At 36.0% G+C, this 18,254-nt stretch overlaps 3 protein-coding genes and 1 long non-coding RNA gene across 4 annotated transcripts; 1 reads left to right on the top strand and 3 right to left on the bottom strand.

Moving 5' to 3' along the window:
• Window positions 1-20: 20 nt before the first annotated feature.
• Window positions 21-6,643, bottom strand: LOC134847561 (pirin-like). The gene is made up of 4 exons (XM_063864637.1): window positions 6,307-6,643; window positions 5,390-5,570; window positions 902-1,107; window positions 21-494 (listed from the first exon to the last, which is right to left on the bottom strand). The coding sequence occupies exons 1-4, from the start codon at window positions 6,509-6,511 to the stop codon at window positions 178-180; spliced, it is 909 nt and encodes a 302-aa protein (XP_063720707.1). The 5' UTR covers window positions 6,512-6,643; the 3' UTR covers window positions 21-177.
• Window positions 6,644-8,646: 2,003 nt separating this feature from the next.
• LOC134847560 (uncharacterized) lies at window positions 8,647-11,949 on the top strand. Its single transcript, XR_010162858.1, has 2 exons — window positions 8,647-11,543; window positions 11,743-11,949. It is a non-coding gene; the product is annotated as an uncharacterized LOC134847560 (long non-coding RNA).
• LOC134847558 (NECAP-like protein CG9132) lies at window positions 11,593-12,920 on the bottom strand. The gene is made up of 2 exons (XM_063864636.1): window positions 12,181-12,920; window positions 11,593-11,949 (listed from the first exon to the last, which is right to left on the bottom strand). Exons 1-2 carry the CDS (start codon window positions 12,912-12,914, stop codon window positions 11,859-11,861), a joined length of 825 nt encoding a protein of 274 aa, XP_063720706.1. The 5' UTR covers window positions 12,915-12,920; the 3' UTR covers window positions 11,593-11,858.
• A 98-nt stretch (window positions 12,921-13,018) lies between these two features.
• On the bottom strand, window positions 13,019-16,385 carry LOC134847862 (hsp90 co-chaperone Cdc37-like). The gene is made up of 2 exons (XM_063865114.1): window positions 13,959-16,385; window positions 13,019-13,483 (listed from the first exon to the last, which is right to left on the bottom strand). Exons 1-2 carry the CDS (start codon window positions 14,830-14,832, stop codon window positions 13,200-13,202), a joined length of 1,158 nt encoding a protein of 385 aa, XP_063721184.1. The 5' UTR covers window positions 14,833-16,385; the 3' UTR covers window positions 13,019-13,199.
• Window positions 16,386-18,254: the final 1,869 nt, after the last annotated feature.

Genomic DNA, 18,254 nt, shown 5'->3' with positions numbered 1-18,254 from the left:
AATTCAAAGGAATATTTTACATTTCAACTTTAATCAGTTGAGAAAATAAAATCTACTTTTTCTATGGTTTTCATTTTACGAAAGTCGAAAATTGACAATTAAGTAGCTCGATGAATTTAGAACAGATATGACACGAACAATAATGTTGACTTTTTGACTAAATAATCTAGATATGTGTTACAAATCTCGACCTTGTTTTCCTCTCGCTTTCAAAGCTTCTGTTCCTTGCTTTGATTTCCAGCCAGGTGCTTTTTCAAACCCATTCTTTCCCTTCTGATAATCATCGAATGTCTTCATCAAATCTTCTTCGTTTGTTAGTACAAATGGACCATGTTGTACAACTGGTTCGTTTAATGGCTGGCCAGCTATGAGAATAAGTTTTACTGGTTCACTTGAAGTGGCCGCGTTGCTCATCGAAATTTTAGTTCCGTCGATTGAGAAAACTGCCAACTCGTGAACATTGACTTTTTTCGCTGAGTTAATAGTAACTGAGCCTAAACCATATTTGTAACCCTTTGTTCGAAATTAACGTAGGTTTTCAAATGAATAAGGAACTTATTCATCTCTCATTAAATATACAGCCAGCAATGAGCTATAATGCATCATCTAACCCTTTGGTAAAATCTTGCCTAATACCTAAGTTGCTAATAATACGCGCTATTTGAAACGAATCGGATGAAAAACCTCTTAAATTGACGACACAATTGAGCAGAATAAATAGTATTTCGATTTGATCAAAATTATAAACACAAAAACTAAACAAGGACCGATCCAAATTACTCTGCAAGCGCGTTGGACCATCTTTCACCAGAAAATAGGGTGAACAAACAACCCACTTATGACACTAAATGATAGAGAGGGGAAAGAAATTCCAGTAGTTTGCAGTAGTAATGACACTTACCCTGTACAACATATAAAGACGAGTTCCAACCCTGAGGCACATCTTGCGTGAACGAACAGCCCGGTTCAATTGTGAAATCCAGATAGTAGGCTGGTGTCAAAGTTTGCACGGGACTCTTCACTCCCATACTTTCGCCCGCTATCACTGCAACACTCACTCCGTCTTTTTCACCTCTAGGAATGTTTTTGGCTTTCTTCTCTTGGTACCTTTTAAATTCACACAACATACTTACATTCATCAGATGCAATACCCAAGCCTCAGAAGCCTCAACTACTACTACTACTACTACTAACACTTCCTAATCAAGTGTAACAAGATCTGACTACTGTGCACTTTGCCGAAAATTTTTGCAAATAATTCGTTTTTTTTTTAGTTTGGGGACGATATTCGTAAAATGGCCTCGCAGAGCAGTTTTTTTTAGCTTAAATAGCGTTACCCCAACTGTCATTTTTGCAAATATATATATATAGCTGCTTAAATTGAATTAAAAAAAAAACAGTTGCAAAATACAGACAAAATTTTTGTCGACTGAACAACTAAAATGAATTGTTTAATAAAAGTGCCCAATAGAACCAATTGAGGTCTAAATCTAACGCCAAAAGTTTTAAAAGGTTGATAGGTGATTGAAAGAGCCAATTCAAATTAAGCCGCAAACTAATTACGCCAAACAATTTCTGTCAACTTCTGAAACTGAACTTGCTCTACGCTTTTCCGAATAATGTTTAAATACGCAAAATAATCTTTTTCGCAAAAACACTAAAAAATGAACTAAGACAACAGAAGCAGAGGCAAGAAATTGACAAAAAAAACAAGAAACTTGCAAGTTCGAGAAAGGGTATTTCAGAAATCCACGGATCAAGTTTGTAAAGAAATACATTGAGCGCCTAACAGCAGTTCAGTGATTACTGAATATAAACCGAGTTCTGAGAGGTAGTCAGTAAACATAGCCAACAGACAGTCAGAAAAGAGTCAAGGAACGCAAGGAAACAGAAAAAAAAATTGACACATTTTTGAAAAAACTTTCGAATTTTAAGTTAAAATTGATGGCCTTAACTCTCTTTGAACTTCAGGACGAAAATATGGTTGACACTTCTTTGATAAAAAAAAATTCTATTTGAGAAAACTGGGACAATGGATAAAATTTTTATTCCGCTGGAAAATCTAAAAACTAAATTCCAAGTTCGAAACTAGAAATCGTTTACATTTTTTCACGCCATTTCCACCTTCGTATTTGGAGAACGCAAATAAGTTACCTTTAAGAGGATTGTAAACTGAACGCAAAAATGCATAAATGAATGCACATCTGTAGTCATCAGAACATTTTAGTCTTTCTTGAAACAAAACACGAAAATTACCAAAACAAACATAAAAGTATTCACTACGCTCATCGACTCTTAAAAAGTGAGTCAGATGAAAGTTGATAATTCTGAAAAGTCCCAATTAGAAAACAACTGCTTGATCAATTGAGTAATTCGTTCACGCCATTTCCACGTTCGTATTTGAAGAACGCAAATAAGTTACCTTTAAGCAGAGGAATGTAAGCTGAACGCAAAAGTGCATAAATGAACGCACTTCTGTAGTCATTAGAGCATTTTAGACTTTCTTGAAAAAAAAACACGAAAATTACCAAAATATGCATTAAAGTATTCACTACGCTCATCGACTCTTAAAAAATGACAGTCAGATGAAAGTTGATAATTCTGAATTAGAAAACAACTGCTGGATCAATTGAGTAATTCCGCCCCCCCCCCCCCCCGTAATGACCAATTGAGCTATCTCCCCCAAGCAAAAACGAGTAAACTCTACAAAAAAGACGCCAGCAAACGCAAGAAGATGGGTCATGTGTTTATAGCACGCAATCAATTGGCCGACTGAAGTTTATTTTATATGAGTATCGAGAAAAAATTAGGGAAAAATTAAAATTTATGAAAAAAAAAAGTTTTTTTTTTTGCAAATTTTTGTTTTAGTGACCATAGCCTCATCGAGGAAAGCAATTTACCAGGGTTCGTGCTCTAGCTTTGTATCTGAATAGCAAAAATGGTTCTCCGCAGCACCTTAATATTGTACGCCAAAGCTTTTTGTCGTTTAAGGACAGAAAAAAATATGCCTCAGTTTTATTGATTCTTTTTTCTTTTTACACTCTGAATAAAATTTTTGAGCTTCGATATTGTAGATTTTGGCTTTCCACAGTCGTTCATGCTGTTTTCACTCAAACTATTTTCAAGTGGTTATAAGCATGTCTCAAATACTTATTGAGCTATGTTTGCTTTTTAGCCCAACTTTTAACGAGTAGGTTTCATAATAGGAAAAGATTTTGTTGAAACGTTAAAAACATACAGGGTGTTTCTCACTGTTTTACCTATTTGAAACGTGTAATTTTGCGATAAAGAAACGGACTGGTTCTTAAAAAATACCATTAGATATACAAGAGACGGAAATTTTCAAAAACTGCAAACTATTTGCGCTTGTGCAGGCAGTTATTGAATTACTCGCATTTCCTCAATTTTTTTAACGTTTGGAAACTTTTTGTCACACTTGTTCATGCAATGATGAAATTCACTAACGAACAAGAAAAACTTAATCATTCTTTTGTATGCCAAACTCTCCTCGGACAATGAAGTACAAAGGCAATTTATTCTCTATTACAACATCAAAGGACGTCCAACTACCTGTTACCACAGACGGACTTTCGGAATGTGATGTAACGTTTCCGAAACTCACTTGCCAAAACAGTTGGAGGTAAAAAGGAAGGAAAATACGGAGATGACCAAAGATATCAACAACGGATTAAGGACCATTCCGTGAACGACCCAAACGACTCTGTACGGCAGGCTGCCGCCGAGTTACGACTCAGCATTACAAAAACATGGCGTGTCACCAAAACAAACTTAAACCCTACAAACACTTGAAAAAGCGCAAAATTTCAGAGGATTACTTTTGCATTATGGTTTTTGGGACAACATAATTTATAACAAACCGAGGTGTTCAGTGACGAAAAGTGATGGATTCTCGACTCCTCGCCAAACTCTGAAGACGATAGGCACTGTAGCTTGACCAACTCTAACGAGGTTATAGAATATCGGCACCAAGGCAAGAAAAAGGTAATACGTTGGGTAAGAGTTCTCAAAGGCGCCGCCATAGGACCGTTTTGTTTCCTTGATGCGAGCAGCAAGAGTATTTAGTTGAACAGGTCACATAACTTGAATTATAGCAAAATTGATTCTGGCCGTCTATTGAGAATCGAAGAGACCTCCCAAGAATTTGGTTTTAACAAGCTGGGGCAACCTGTCACTGCACAGAGCAGGTGCTTAACTGGCTAAGTTCATAAACTGAATCTCGTGCAATATCTCCTGACCCCACAAAGTCCCGACTTGAACTTCTTGGATAATTGGCTATGGGGCACAGTGAGTGGCGAGTGCCCAAATTTTCGACGCCAACCCAAGATCATTAAAAATCCTAATAGAGACTGTCAACGCAGTATTAAAATTTTACGTCTGCTATCCAATTATTGCAAAAAAAACGTTGGAAAAATATCCATAACTAAACAAGGATAGCCGGTAGCATGTTTCGACCATAGCCTTTAAAAACCTACAAGAAAAAAATTTCAAATAAGTGTAGTTTTTTTCTGTGTGGTGTGATAAGGCGATCTGAAGAAGAACCATATTTTAGTCATAATCTAGATTTACAGTAGTATGAACAAACAGGACACCAGATTTTGAAGAAAAATGACTTCAATGAATTTTTTTTGAATTTTTGATTCCCAAAATGGCAATAAAAATCTCCAAAAGATAATTTACTCGAGTAAACTAAATTTAAGAATAAATAAGCTATTGTAAACGGCCTAAATTAAGCCGACAACTACTAGTCACGATTAAGGCAGCATCATATGCTAATAAATTGCCCATGCAAATCAGCAAAACTGGCACCAAATACAAATAGACACAATTTTGCAAGTAATCATTTGGAATGTAACAAACAGAAGGTATTCACAAAAACTTTATGTAACAAATCGCAAAACATAAAGCCACATATTTTCTAAATTATGCAATTTGTAAAAAAAATTGCAAGATATATTGAGCTAGAAAAATTCTGAAATCAAGTTTTTATGGTTATGCTGTTTAAAACAAATAGTTTTTTCTCGGTTCATTTAATGAACTAAAATGCATCCACTGTGTTAACTAATTACTATTCGAATGCCAAGGCACATGCTATCAAAAAGCTGCAAAGTTGCCCCAAAAGAGGCACCAATATTTGCGACTTAGGGTAGAAAAAAAGGTTCTTAATAATGCATTAAGCTGACGCTAGTGTAAAAACAGTGAAAAACACCGTATTATTACTCCAGAAAAGCAAGTTTTGAAATCTTCATTTTGCGCTTCCTTGGCAATAAAACGTTCTAAAATAAAATTACTTCAGACGAAAACGTCTCAAAGTCTTCACTCGACTCAATTAACTTTCTGATGTTGTTTTAAAAGGAGATTCAAGGCGCACCTGGGTTCCACCATTTTATCTTTCGCTTTCAAATTGACCCAGAGCTGTAGTCCCCAAACAGGCCCAGCATTTTTGCCCGGTATCTCCGAGTGCACGATACCTCTACCCGCAGTCATCCACTGGACGTCTCCGGCTTCTAACAAACCAGCCGCTCCTGTGAAGTCTTCGTGTTGAAACGCTCCTAAACAGTAGAACGCTTAGCAAAATCTAACATAATTGAGCTTACTAACAAATTTGTCTATCGATCGCTAGTTAATATCAACCGATGATATGTCACTTAACTTCTGCACCATTTCAGGTGCAGACATCTGACCACGTGAAACAAAAAACACATGATCTGAAGTTTGTTTTAAAACCGCGGCCGGAATAAACTGAATCTACTCTGGATTACAATGATATGCCACTGATACATGAACTACTTCTTTTCCATAAAGGAGCTCAAAATCAAAACTTCCGCAGCCGAAGCCGAACTTCGCGTCGCTTCCGATGCAAATATTTCCGAGTGTTCACCAAAGTTAAACTAATTTGAATATTTTTCAAACTCTAATATAAGGCAACTAATCCGACAAAAACGAATCAGATACTATAACCCGAACATGAAATTTCTGATCAAAAATATTCAAAAAGCTTGCAAAAAGAACAGGTCCTGGCCGGGCTCGAACCAATAATTCCTGTCATCTCCAGCGTGGACATTACTATTACTTCCTTGCATTTGTGTTGTTTATCCACAAGGCGACAACCACTTGAAATGAATTGTAAGCCTATTTATATAACTACCCAGAATATTCATTCATTCAACTGGTCATGTAATGTTGTAGCACATGAAACTCGTTTAAATGAACCAAACAGTTGTTATCCACGAAAACTTTCATTCTGCAATGGGCGACTGCTGTAATTAACCGCTTCATCGCTCTTACCTTTCAGAAGGTAAGAAACAGTTTCGAATCCCCTGTGAGGATGGTCTGGAAACCCATTGGGCCACTCGCCTTTGAACTCATCCAAAAAGAGGAAGGGATCCAAGCGTCTCAACGAGTAACTTCCGATCGTCCTTCGAACCCGAGCTCCAACGCCTTCCGACTGTTCGTTTCCAACTACAATTTGATCGACTGATTTCAAGGCCATCAAATCATTTGTCACCGAGATGGAAACCAACAGCCCCGCAGAGAGATAAAATTTTACAATTTCTTTTGAATAGTCGAAAAATCACATATATATCTAAAGTTTCCTGAAACCTAAAATTTTAAAAAATTTTTAAAACCTGCATGTTAATTTTTTATGAAAATGAAGACCACATAAAGTAGAAGAAGCCAACAATTGCCTGTAAAATAAACGATTATTTTAAAGAGCAGAAAAAACCTCAAGTTGTAGGATGAAGATAAAAAAGTTTTCCACGCAAAAAGATTTTCACGCAGAAGCGAAGTTGCATTTCGCAAACATGACTGAAAATGGCAAATAGAAGCTTTGTTGAAGGGTATTTGCACCTGAAAAGATACCTCAAACAGGATTATTGCAGTGTAATCAAATATTGAACTTTGCAAAAAACTATGCATCAATATGTATGACCTGACCTCTTAACACTGCGTTTGGCTTGTTTGTGGGAAAATCCTAGTTTGACAAACAATGTAAACTTAAAAAATTGAACCAAAAACTTTAAAAGTAACAATTAAACTTTGCAAATAGGCTACAAAAAAACTAATCGCATGGAACCACGCTTATTGTGTAAAAAGCTGCAGTTTAAAAAATCATTCAAACTTTAGAAATCATATGTGAAGTAATGAGGGATAATCAGATTTCTTTTCAAGATATCATTGGCTAATGCATAAGACTAATGCATGTATTAAATATCTAGCATCACTAAAACATTTTTTGTAAACACCGCAATCTGCCAGATGAAACGTTGTGCAAAAATTCAAATTTTACGCATATTTTGCTATCATTTGAATCTGCCATCTATTGTAAAATACCACAAAGAAGCTAAGCTGAGTTTGCACCACTATCGATAGAACAATGAATGACTATGATATAAACATTGAGAATGAGGTCAAAAAATCCTCGAAAAAATTATCTGCGCCATAAATGTCTTCACAAAGTGCTTTCAAAATGCCAAAAAGAATCCGAACTTTCTCCGGGACCTAAGTCGAAACGAAAGTCCAAAGTCGAAAATTTTCAGTTTCACATAAAATAGAACCCGAATTCCATACATTAAAAAAATTGCCAAAACTTAGAATTAAATTACTTGCCAAAACCAGACCACAGTGAAATCAGTTTTAATTAAAGTATAAATGCCTGTAGTTTTATTTTTAAAAAGGAAAAGCCTTTATCTTAGGTGATCCGTTAATTAAGTCTGCAGAAAACAAGCGAACAATAGAAGTAAACTAAGCTGGTAAATAAGCAGAAACACGGTACACTGAAAATTAAAGTTTGGCCGACAAACACCTGTTCCTGAAAGCAATTGTTGTCATCAGCTTGGAAATCCCTCTACGTCCAATGGGTACGTAAACTTCATTTTATTTTACGTAAAATAAATTAAAAGTTATCAAATGATTCAGAGTTTGTGTAAAATTTTTTCCTGAGAATATGTAAATAAAGCCCTAAGTTCCAACCTTACAATGCTGGCTAATCACGATTGACAAAAAAATCAAATTTCAGTTTCTCGATAACAGCTGAAAAAAAAACACAATATTTGAAAATATTTGGCGCCATGAGCTTGAAAACTTGAACATTCAGACCGGCTTTTCTCGACGCCGAGAAGCGCTGTCGTAATTTACGATGGTGCCTCAATAGCGGCTAGAACATTCGATCGCGTACTTTTCTTTAGTTCTGATTTGCATTGCGTGGAAACTAAGTCAAAACCGAATACAAAAATTCCTGTCCAGAAATTCGCCGCACATGTGAATACAAAATTGGTCGATGCAAAAAAGTGATAACTATGAGAAGCCAGTTGTTCAGAAGCTGAATTTTCTCAAATTCTTTAATGTACTTTTATTTTAATTGCTTTATTGCAGTTTCAATCACAGCACCACAACTGATCCTTCTTCATAAAACGAACCTGTTCAATATTTCTTTTTGATAAAAGACATTTGACTGGAAAACACCTGAATCCAAATTTCCTTCACTTAAGGGTTGGAATACCAAATGAAACTTTCTTTAGGTCATTTATATGACACCAGAATCAGGAGCAAGAAAAAAACAAAAAAAAAAACGAAAACCCTCAAAGTGACAAAGGACATAATTTGGGTACATTTATACATCAAGAGAGCGACCGAATATTTGCGAATGATTTGCTTTTTAGTTTTCACATATTTGATATCCATTTTTGAACTAAATTTTTATGCCATCTGTAAGGTATTGGTGTCCTAAATTCAACTTAAAAGGATATTTTACCTGCAATCATTTTTCCTAAATTTATGGTGGTTTGAATAATTTGCGGTACATCGAGGCTTAAGCGATGATTTATTTCTACTCAGAAATCATTTCAAATTATTTTAACGCAAATTACATCACTTTGAACTTTATATAGCGTGTTGGAAAGATTTTTCAAAAAAAACACTGAAAAAAATCATCAATTTACAAATCAAACACTTTCATCAATTTACAAATTTCACAGACGTTAAAGGGCAGTCGGAACATTCAAGTCTTCGCTCATTCAATCAGTGTTTAATCGAATTGGTTGTCTTCAATTCAATTTGAACTGAATCTTGAGTGCCAAATTTGTATTGACCTGAAAATAACGCGAGCATTTTTTTAGGCAGACCATATTGATTTTATGAAGTCTCCCAAAACACCATTTTTTAAAAATTTTAATGCCGCAGGCGAATGTAGTTTAAAGAACGTGCTAAAAATGGCCTTTTTGTGCACTTGCGAAGTTGAATTCTGAAAATGATAAAGCTTGAACAAATCATTAAAAAACACTTAAGATTCTTTAAAAGAAAAAACAAGGCAAAATGACACCACGGTGTTTCGATCACGATACCACTTTTTCAAAAGAGTGATTCATTTAGTTAAAATACAGTAACTCACTTCAGTTAGTGGATGCTATGATATCAGTAGCAAAGCATCATGGAATCTGTGACCTTTTTTGGTGTAAAAAAGAAGAATTTAAGAATGTGAGAAATATTGAACATTTGTTGATCATATTTTTTGTGTTTATTAGATTGAATGAATATATGTTCACTATCAAGTACTGCTATATCTTTTCTTGACGGGGACAACCTCCCCAGCGGATTAAACTTAGTAGTTTTTGTTAATGTATACATACTTTTCTGTGACGCTTTTATTGATCTATAAATGATGTCTAATCACGCCTAATCATTTTTCGTGGCGCTTTTATTGGTCTATAAATGCTGTCTAATCATGCCTGCCTGTTTCAAATTTTGACTATAAATTGTGTTTCGGCTAGACATCAATCAGGCCTTTCGTCCATCCCCTCCCATATCGAAAAATGCCTTAATTCAATTTTTGTCTGAAATTTGTTTCATATTCATCATCATCCAGTTATTTATACTCTTCCTTTTACTGAAAAAGTTTTGAACATACAGTTAATTGGAATAATTTTGTGTGAAGAGGTGACATTTCAGTTGCCAATTTCAATACCAATCTTTAAATAAAATATGAAAAATACGGAAAATTCTTTGAAATAGGAAAGATAACCTTTCTTTCTTATAATAAACAGAGGCAGCAATGGAAATTAATTGAGCGATAGCAAATTTTTACGTTTCAGAGGATAACAAACAGTATTAGCAAGCTACAAAACATTTAGTATGGAAATTGCTGATTTCAAATTTTGAACGCCTTGGTCGCTAAGTTTTAACACAGAAGCAAAACTTCGCTTCGCAAACACTAACGAGAACAATAAAGAAAAATAGAAATAAGCCCCGTATTAGTAAAAAAAAAATCGGCTAGGTCTGAGATTCGACCCTGCAACCTGGAGATTATGAGTCTCACACACTAACCACTCACTCACGGACGCTTAAAAGGCACCAAACACAAGCCACAAAAGCAAGAATAGAACAGATGCTATGCAATTTCCAATGCTACAGTGAAATTTCCTGTAGCATTGGAAATTTCATAGCATCGAAACAAGTCGAAATTACAAACCAAATAAGTGAACACTTTTATTTGCGAGTTAGGTTAGAGAAAAAAGAAGGTTCCTATAGCACACTAATCTGATCACTAGTGTAACCAACGTTTCATTTTTTGGATTTTCAGAACATGACGTTTCGACCATGAACCCACGAGGTCAAACCGACGCTTTATTCATTTCGGAAGCAATAACTGAAACTGCGAGAAAAAAAACAGCAATCGAGAACTCGTGATTTCCATCCTTTGAGGTTAATGGTCTCACACATTCTGGTGAAGCCCTACGCAAAATCAATCAAAAGATGCAAATAATTTGATTTCACATCGCAATAAGTAAATCGAAAATAAATTCCAATTTTGATTGAAAACTTGGCAATATTTACTCAAGAAAACTATTGAAACAACAACAAATAACTAACAAACAACATTTTTGTTCCGAGGACATCACTCAAGCAATATATCTTAGCTTAGTTAAACTAAAATAATTAACCTCAGGGTTAGGACTACTCAGGCTGGTTAACTAAAAAAAATATAGCGTGAATGAGCTTTTCGCAATTTGAGGTACCTCACCTCGTATTGAACCAAATAAAGTATCAAATTATTAATATGCATTTAATCTAATACTCTATTTGGCCACATATGAGTTAAAATTCGTAATTCGGCGTCCGAAAAAAAAATATTTTATTTCGAGAAAGAATAAATTTTTCCGTTTATCAGAATAACTTACTCAAAGGAAAGGGTGAACTTCATCTTCAACTGAACAGAAATTTTCAAGCTATTTTTAGCTATTATGTCCGCAATCTTGCAGATTGTTACCTAATGGAACTACCTCCCACGTCTTAAGCACTTCTAAGTTTATATACTTTATCGTAGGATATTCAGTGGAAATTGCACAGCAAATGGCTACCCTTGTTTTTTATTGGAAAATTTTATTTATAGAGATCTTTTATTTCGTTATTCCTTTTGTCTTCTTGACACTAGCGTCTACAAAACCGACAACAAAAGAAGGCCAGTATTGAATTTAAGGGAACGCGTACTCCCCTCTCGGGAATTCGATACCCTCGCCATTCAAAAGGTCTGCATTTGGTGCTATTTTTTGCTTTAGACTACAAAGTTGATAAGATAACATTCAAAGACTTTGAAAGCGAATACGAATCAAATTATAAATATTTGTATTTTCAGAAACTACTTCTAACACAATAAATCGAACATCTGCAAATCAGATTAAGTAATAATTGATTGCTAGCAAAATTACAACAATGTTCTATTTTCAGACCAGATACAGAGGAAGGAAGGGAAGAGGGGGCTACAGGAAATTATACAGCAATTGTTACATTCCAATTTCAATCAAGTTATCTGGTGCAAATCGGAGACAAGCATTCGTGGCTGGCTAAAATTGCAGCAGTGGATCCTCGAAAGGCGTGGCAGAACTTGCAGGCGGCTGGGAACCTTTAGGACCTTGATTTGCAGCTGGTTGACCTCTGAAATAATTTATAATTCTCGACCGACGAAATATGCACGAACATTTTGATAGGGATGGAATTCATGATTTCATCAGATAAATATTTATTAACCTGATAAAGTTTACCATTTGTGAAGTTAACTCAATCTGATGAAGTTTATTTTATTCAATGACACTTCTAATTATTTTTTCTTTAACGCCGCCATGTACATCAGTTACACAAAACAAAACAATTCGTACCAAAACTTACAAAAAATCTGACCAATCGTCGTTAGTTTTGGCTGCAGATGTTGTTGGCGCTGTCGACGGGGATCCAAAAGCAGCAACATTGCTGTGACTAGTTCCGGTCGAAGCAACACCACTAGTCGGTGGCGGTGACAGAGGCTGAGTTGTCCCGCCTCTATTTCTACTACTCGGTCCCGGGGGTGGCGGAAGAAGACCAATTCCACCTCCTAATGAACTGCCTTGAGGTCTTTTCGGTCTACTACTCTCGCCTTTACCTCCGATATTTATTTTAATTGTCTCCCCCGCTTTCAAGCTAAGATCAAGTTTCGGAGCATGAGAGTCCGCTTCTGAACATTGTGCAAAATCTGGTGCCTTTAACTTCTTGAAGTGATCTTGTAGCGTTACATTAAGATCAAAAGAATCTCCTCGGTCTGCAAAACCAATTCCAATAAAAGCCTTGTCGCCTTTGTCACTCACAACTCGGATCACAAAATAACGACTCGAGTCAGACACTGGTTCAATTGCAGGCCCTGGATACTCTTCTATTGGACATTGTGCAAACAGGACGGAAGAGTCGCGGTCTTCTAATTTGAGGAAGAGTTTATCTGATTTGGATATGAGGCGCATTCTTCCCGTCCATTGGGGGGTCTCCAGCTTCCAATCTGCAGCTCGATAGTTCCTGTTACTGGTCCTAGGTGGAATCTGATAAACGAAAACTTCGTTTTTTACAAGCAGAATACTTTCGTAGTCTGCATCCATGCTTCTGAAATCGAAAAAAAAAAAACATTCATTTAAAGTCGCATTTCATTTAACTTCACATTTCCAGCTTTAAGGGGAGCTATATTTTTTTTCCAAAAAAAGGCTGTTTAACTTTATCAAATTAATCTGACATAACAATAATATTTGACATATTTATCGTAAAATTGACTACTGGTAAAAAAAATCTCAACATATCAAGCAAAATACAATTTAGGGTATCATTCAGTTGGTAAACAGTGCAGTGCCTCCACGTTCTCTTTTTGTGCTTAAATTAGATCATCAAAATTATGCCAAATCTGCCTTTTCTTCGTTCGAAACAGTTGCGTATTCATTGTCTCCTTGACCCTCAACTGCAGTTTCTTCGTCCTCTTTTTCCTCAGAAGCCGCTGCATTCTTGTCGGGTACCCAAAGTCCGCTATCAATGCATTTTTTCAGCAACACTTGCGCCTCGGCTGGTTCATACTTTTCAAAAGTGTCTTTCAACATCTGAATATCCTTCGTGTCAAAACACTTCTTGAGGTCATCTGGCAATTCTTCGTACACTTCAACGGGGTCTAAGCCTCCGGGCCCTAGAAGAGTCAATCATTAGCAAAACTAGGTTGGGCAGAGAGTCCCCCTCTCAGGAATTTTGACCCCCACACTACCAAAAAGGATCCCCATTTGGTACTTCTACATCCATAGGATCCCTATTTGGTACTTCTACTTTTCTCAAGGTCACTCAGCGCCAAATTTTCAGAGTGAGCGCGCACCAAAATGACGCATTTTTTCGGTCAAACCTTTCCAAAAAGAATTTAAAAAATAAAATTTTCGCGCGTATTCTCACGCAAATTAAACGGACGGCGCAGAAATTGACGGTAAATGAGGGTCCTTTTGTTCCGACCACTCTCGAAAGAACTAGTACAAACGGTAATTCAACTACGTCAACGTGTGAAGCGGTGTATATATTACAGCCCTTAAAAAACCAATTTGATCAACATTAAAAATTCTACTACATTTCCGAGAACTTTTTTCATTTTATTCATTCTAATTTAAAAAAATGCTAACCAAGTCTTTTCTGCCTTTCCTCCTCTTCTACTTCTTTCATCGCTTCTTCGATTCTCTCTTTGGCCCGATTTCTGATTCTGGTTCGGAATGCACTCACTTCATCATTGAAAACGTCCATGTACTCCTGGTTCACTTTGTTCAAACGGTCATAAAATGGTCTCACTGCAGCTCTAGGGTCCAGTTTCAATTCTTTTCCCAATGTTAGCATATATTGCATAGAAATAACTTGACTGGAAACTTGTTCCATTAGCGCAAACTTCTCTTCTACAGCTAAGTCAATGCACCACAAAGTTAAATAATTAGCCGTTTCCTCGCATACGAGATCGGGGTTCTTTGTCAAAAAAGCTTGACTATCAGTCGGCTTGTTCATCATTCCAAACTCTTTAATCTTTTTACCCCACTTTTTATTGAACTCTATTTGGCGTTTTGCTTTTTCATCTTCTGATATCTCCTTAGTCCTGTCTTCGTGATCGAGCGAAGCTGTGTTGACACGAGATGATGTGAAGCCTGGAGTAGATAGTGTGTCTACATTTAAGGGTTGCTTTCGCTTTTCAGTTTCCAATTCTTCTTTCTTCTTGTCGAGCTCACGTTTCTTCTCTTTCAAAGAATTGATTTTTGCCTCCAACTTTTGAACTTTATCATCCTGGTTGCTGTTCTTAGCTTCCATTAACTCACTTTCAGCCTTTCTATAGTCACATTCCCATTCTTTCCATTCAAATTGAAAGTTTTCCTCTTTTTGTTTCATTGTCTCCATTCTTTCAACGCGGGCTTGATGCCTCCATCTGTATAAACTGGGTGTATCAATGTTGGGATGCGTATCGTCTTCATCATCGGAGACCTCAATATGGTCCCACTTGCGATAGTCAACTGGCATGACTAATAGCTGAAAGAAATCTCAAAAAAAATTGCCAGCTAGAAAAGCATCTCATCACTTGTAAGCTGGCTTGCAATACAAAAAGAGAACATACGAACTCAAGTTTAGTAAAATTACAATATATTCCAGTTTGAACAGCAGAGGTAAATCAGAACGCTTAAACCAATATAATGTAAAAAAAATTAACAATTCTACAAAATGGCAACTAAGCCGACAAAACATAAGCAGACAAAATTACGACGACAATATTTTTTGAAAAGGACGTTTTTCAGTTTGAAAATAAAACAAGTCCAGGTAAGATTCAAACCAAGACCTTTGCCGTCCCCGGCGTATTCGTTACCTTCAGACTAAGTGTGCCAGAGATGCTTAGAAATTTTGAATTCATTATAAACCAAGTGATTCTGTTAAACAAGCTGTTAACCCGAAAAGCTATATTCCGATTTTATAACGCTTGCTAATCGCAAGCGTAAAAATATCACGAAAAAAAATTCATTGGAGTTTCAACTTCAGTTTCTATTTGAAATGAATAATTTGGATTACAATAATTAACAAGCACAGATTTTCGTAAGGAAAACGTCACATACTAACGTGAAAATACACATGTGTTTTTTTAAATAAAACTAGCGTGAAGCCCGGTGCCTCGAAATTGACAGCACCCAATTACAGGGCTGGTAAATTCGAATTTTAAAAATTTTTTATTTACGTTTTTTTTAATTCAAATTCTGAAAAACCATATCTTTGAAAATTTATAAAAGGACAGAAAAACGTCTTATCTCAGAAACTTAGAGCATTTGAGCAGTCGTACTTGGAGGCAAGATCTGCAAAACTTCAGTTTTCTTAGAAAAGTTTTGAAAAAATCACAAAAACGTCATATCTGAAAAACTACTTAGATTTGAGCAGTCATATTTAGGAGCAAGATTTGCATCCCTTGAGAGTACTCTCAGTATCCAACCACAGGGTTCTGAATGTCAAATTTCAAGAAACTACAAACTTCAGCGTTCTTAGAAAAGTTTTGAAAAATCACAAAAACGTCATATCTGAAAAACTACTTAGATTTGAGCAGTCATATTCGGGGACAAGATTTGCAACCCTTGAGAGTACTCAGACAGCCCCCATCTACAGGGTTAGGAACTTTTTAATTTTAATTTTCTGAATTTTTTTTTGAAAAAAAAATCACTAAAAATGACATATTTCGAAAACTGCGAGAATTTAAGCAGTCATATTTAGAGGAAAAGCTCGCTACCTCTAAGAGTGCCCTCCCTGACAGAGCCTCATTATAATTATGGGGAACTAAAATTTTACGAAAATTTTTATACCCTAGTTCTTTGAACATTTAAGAAAAAGACAAAAACCGTCACATCTCGGAAACTAAGAGCATTTGAGCAGTCGCATTCGGATGTACAATTTGCAACCTTGAACTCCTGTGGGTACCCTTGCAGTAACCAACTACTGAATTTAAACTGGAAAGACGAAAAAAAATTCTTAATCATTGCAATATGCGATAGAGCTTAAACATCCAAATATATGCTATGACGCTTAACCATGGTAAATATAGCTTAAACATGCATTTAAAGTTAGTATAGATATAGATATAATAAAAGCCAAAAAATTTATAAAATTTTTGCACTTATTATTTTAAATAATTTCGAAAGTTTTTTTGCAAGAGAAGAGCTAAATGAAGCTTCAAAAACTAGTTTTCCTTACGTACAATTTAGTTTTTTTAGCCTTAAATGCTAATTTTCATATATAAATGTTCCTCGATCGCTTTACTCACTCAAAAAAAGACAAAAAAAAATAAAAAATTTCAAACCGGGTTTTCTCAACGCCAGGTATATTTAAAGGCTTTAATTTGCATTAATATTAGAAGCAAAAAATTTGGACGACAAAACAACTGAAAAGAGCAAGAGCTAATTTTTCAGGCAGAGTATTTCTCAATTTCAACCAAAAATTCAATTTGCATGCAAAATTGTTGCAAATTAGCAGATTGTTATTTTCATTCAATTCTGTCAGTCCGAACTTTTCGCAACTCTCTATATCACTCGACCCTGGACGATCATTAATTGTGGTCTTTACTTTTTCGTTGAAAACAGAAAAAAAATGAAAAAAAAAATTTCACTGGTCGGAACAAAATAAAATATCGCTAACAGGCACTTGGAAAAGGCATGAAGGCAAGGAAACAGAAAAAAAAGCTGACTTTAAATAAGCTTTATTTTCAAATCAACTGATATTACGATGCGGACTTTGTTAAAGATCTGGCGTTCAAGTATCATCTTATCTATCTTGGAAAATTTTCTCATCTAGCTTAGGCTATGCTGTCAATGAAGATGGTTTGGACCAGATGAATGAGTTCGAATTCTCCAGCGATTTTCAAGTAAAATTGGGGCTAGATCTTTCTTCTGCAGACAAGAAAGTCACTTCAGGATGGACTGGCCCTAATTTGGGCAGCATTGAAGAATCGAAATCATCCAAATTACATATTAGCTCTTACAGCTCTACAGAACACACGTAACAGGCAGAGAGACAACATCGATCTGCAGAGAGAAGAGGCGCATAAAGATGAGCTAGTAACGATATTTAAGAAACACCGAAAAAAGAAGAAACGGACTCTGGTCAACAATCACGAAAAGGCAGCTGCGGTCGTGATTAACAATGTGAGCCAAGAATTAGCTACACGAGACTTAGCTACACGAGAATTCAAAAAGAAGCTCAATCTCGAAGTCAAGAGACAGAAGATGGAAAATAAGTGTCGTTCTTGAGCAAGACACAGCAGGAAACAAGCGACACTCTTTATGTCAAGAGCAGCTGCAAATCAATGAAGATAACGACAAAAAAGCTCAATGGAATAACGAAGATTAGCAGCATGATCATTACGATATTAACTGTTGCCATAAATGAAGGCATGAGAAATCTCAACGAACCCAATGATCAGACATTACGTAACATTAACGTCTATGCCGAAGGGGTGTGGAACCCAGTTGTGTAGAAAAAGATCTTGGAGTTGTTGTCGACAAAAACCTCACCAGGCATGAAAACGTATCACTGCGACTGGCGAATGCTTCTTCCTTCTGAAACGCAACCTTCCCTTTTGCTCCAGTACTGAAAAGAAGCTGAATGTATACTGCGGTATGGTAGTTCCTATTCTCTCTTATGCTTCGCAAGTTTGGTATGCTTCGAAAACAGATTGAATCGAATAGAAGTGTTACAAAAAAAGTCTCCCGGTGGATTTTACCGACAGAAGAAAACTATGCTACTCGACTATCTCTTCAGAAACTTTTGCCCGTTTCTCTATATCTTGAGCTTCATGATGTTATGCTGTTCAGTTAACATTCTCAATGATCGTTTCGACATGGAATGGCAAAAACCCATTTGCTTTGTAGCAGATGTTTCCACGCGGTATTCCACAGGCTTTACCCTTTTTATTC

The sequence above is a fragment of the Symsagittifera roscoffensis genome, chromosome 6 (assembly GCF_963678635.1).
Source record: "Symsagittifera roscoffensis chromosome 6, txSymRosc1.1, whole genome shotgun sequence".
NCBI lineage: Eukaryota > Metazoa > Xenacoelomorpha > Acoela > Convolutidae > Symsagittifera > Symsagittifera roscoffensis.
The sequence above is the reverse complement of the archived record's forward strand: the minus strand, read 5'-3'. Positions and strand labels throughout refer to the sequence as shown.

What these genes read in the sequence shown, in the direction of transcription:
- LOC134847561 (XM_063864637.1), bottom strand. Translation starts at nt 6,511, where the DNA reads ATGGCCTTGAAATCAGTCGATCAAATTGTAGTTGGAAACGAACAGTCG. An exon ending in GATAAAATGGTGGAACCCAG is followed by an intron (nt 1,108 to 5,389) that starts GTGCGCCTTGAA and finishes TGAATTTAAAAG; the next exon opens with GTACCAAGAGAAGAAAGCCA. An exon ending in GTCTTTATATGTTGTACAGG is followed by an intron (nt 495 to 901) that starts GTAAGTGTCATT and finishes AATATGGTTTAG; the next exon opens with GCTCAGTTACTATTAACTCA.
- LOC134847558 (XM_063864636.1), bottom strand. Translation starts at nt 12,914, where the DNA reads ATGGATGCAGACTACGAAAGTATTCTGCTTGTAAAAAACGAAGTTTTC. An exon ending in GACGATTGGTCAGATTTTTT is followed by an intron (nt 11,950 to 12,180) that starts GTAAGTTTTGGT and finishes AAATTATTTCAG; the next exon opens with AGGTCAACCAGCTGCAAATC.
- LOC134847862 (XM_063865114.1), bottom strand. Translation starts at nt 14,832, where the DNA reads ATGCCAGTTGACTATCGCAAGTGGGACCATATTGAGGTCTCCGATGAT. An exon ending in GGAAAGGCAGAAAAGACTTG is followed by an intron (nt 13,484 to 13,958) that starts GTTAGCATTTTT and finishes TGACTCTTCTAG; the next exon opens with GGCCCGGAGGCTTAGACCCC.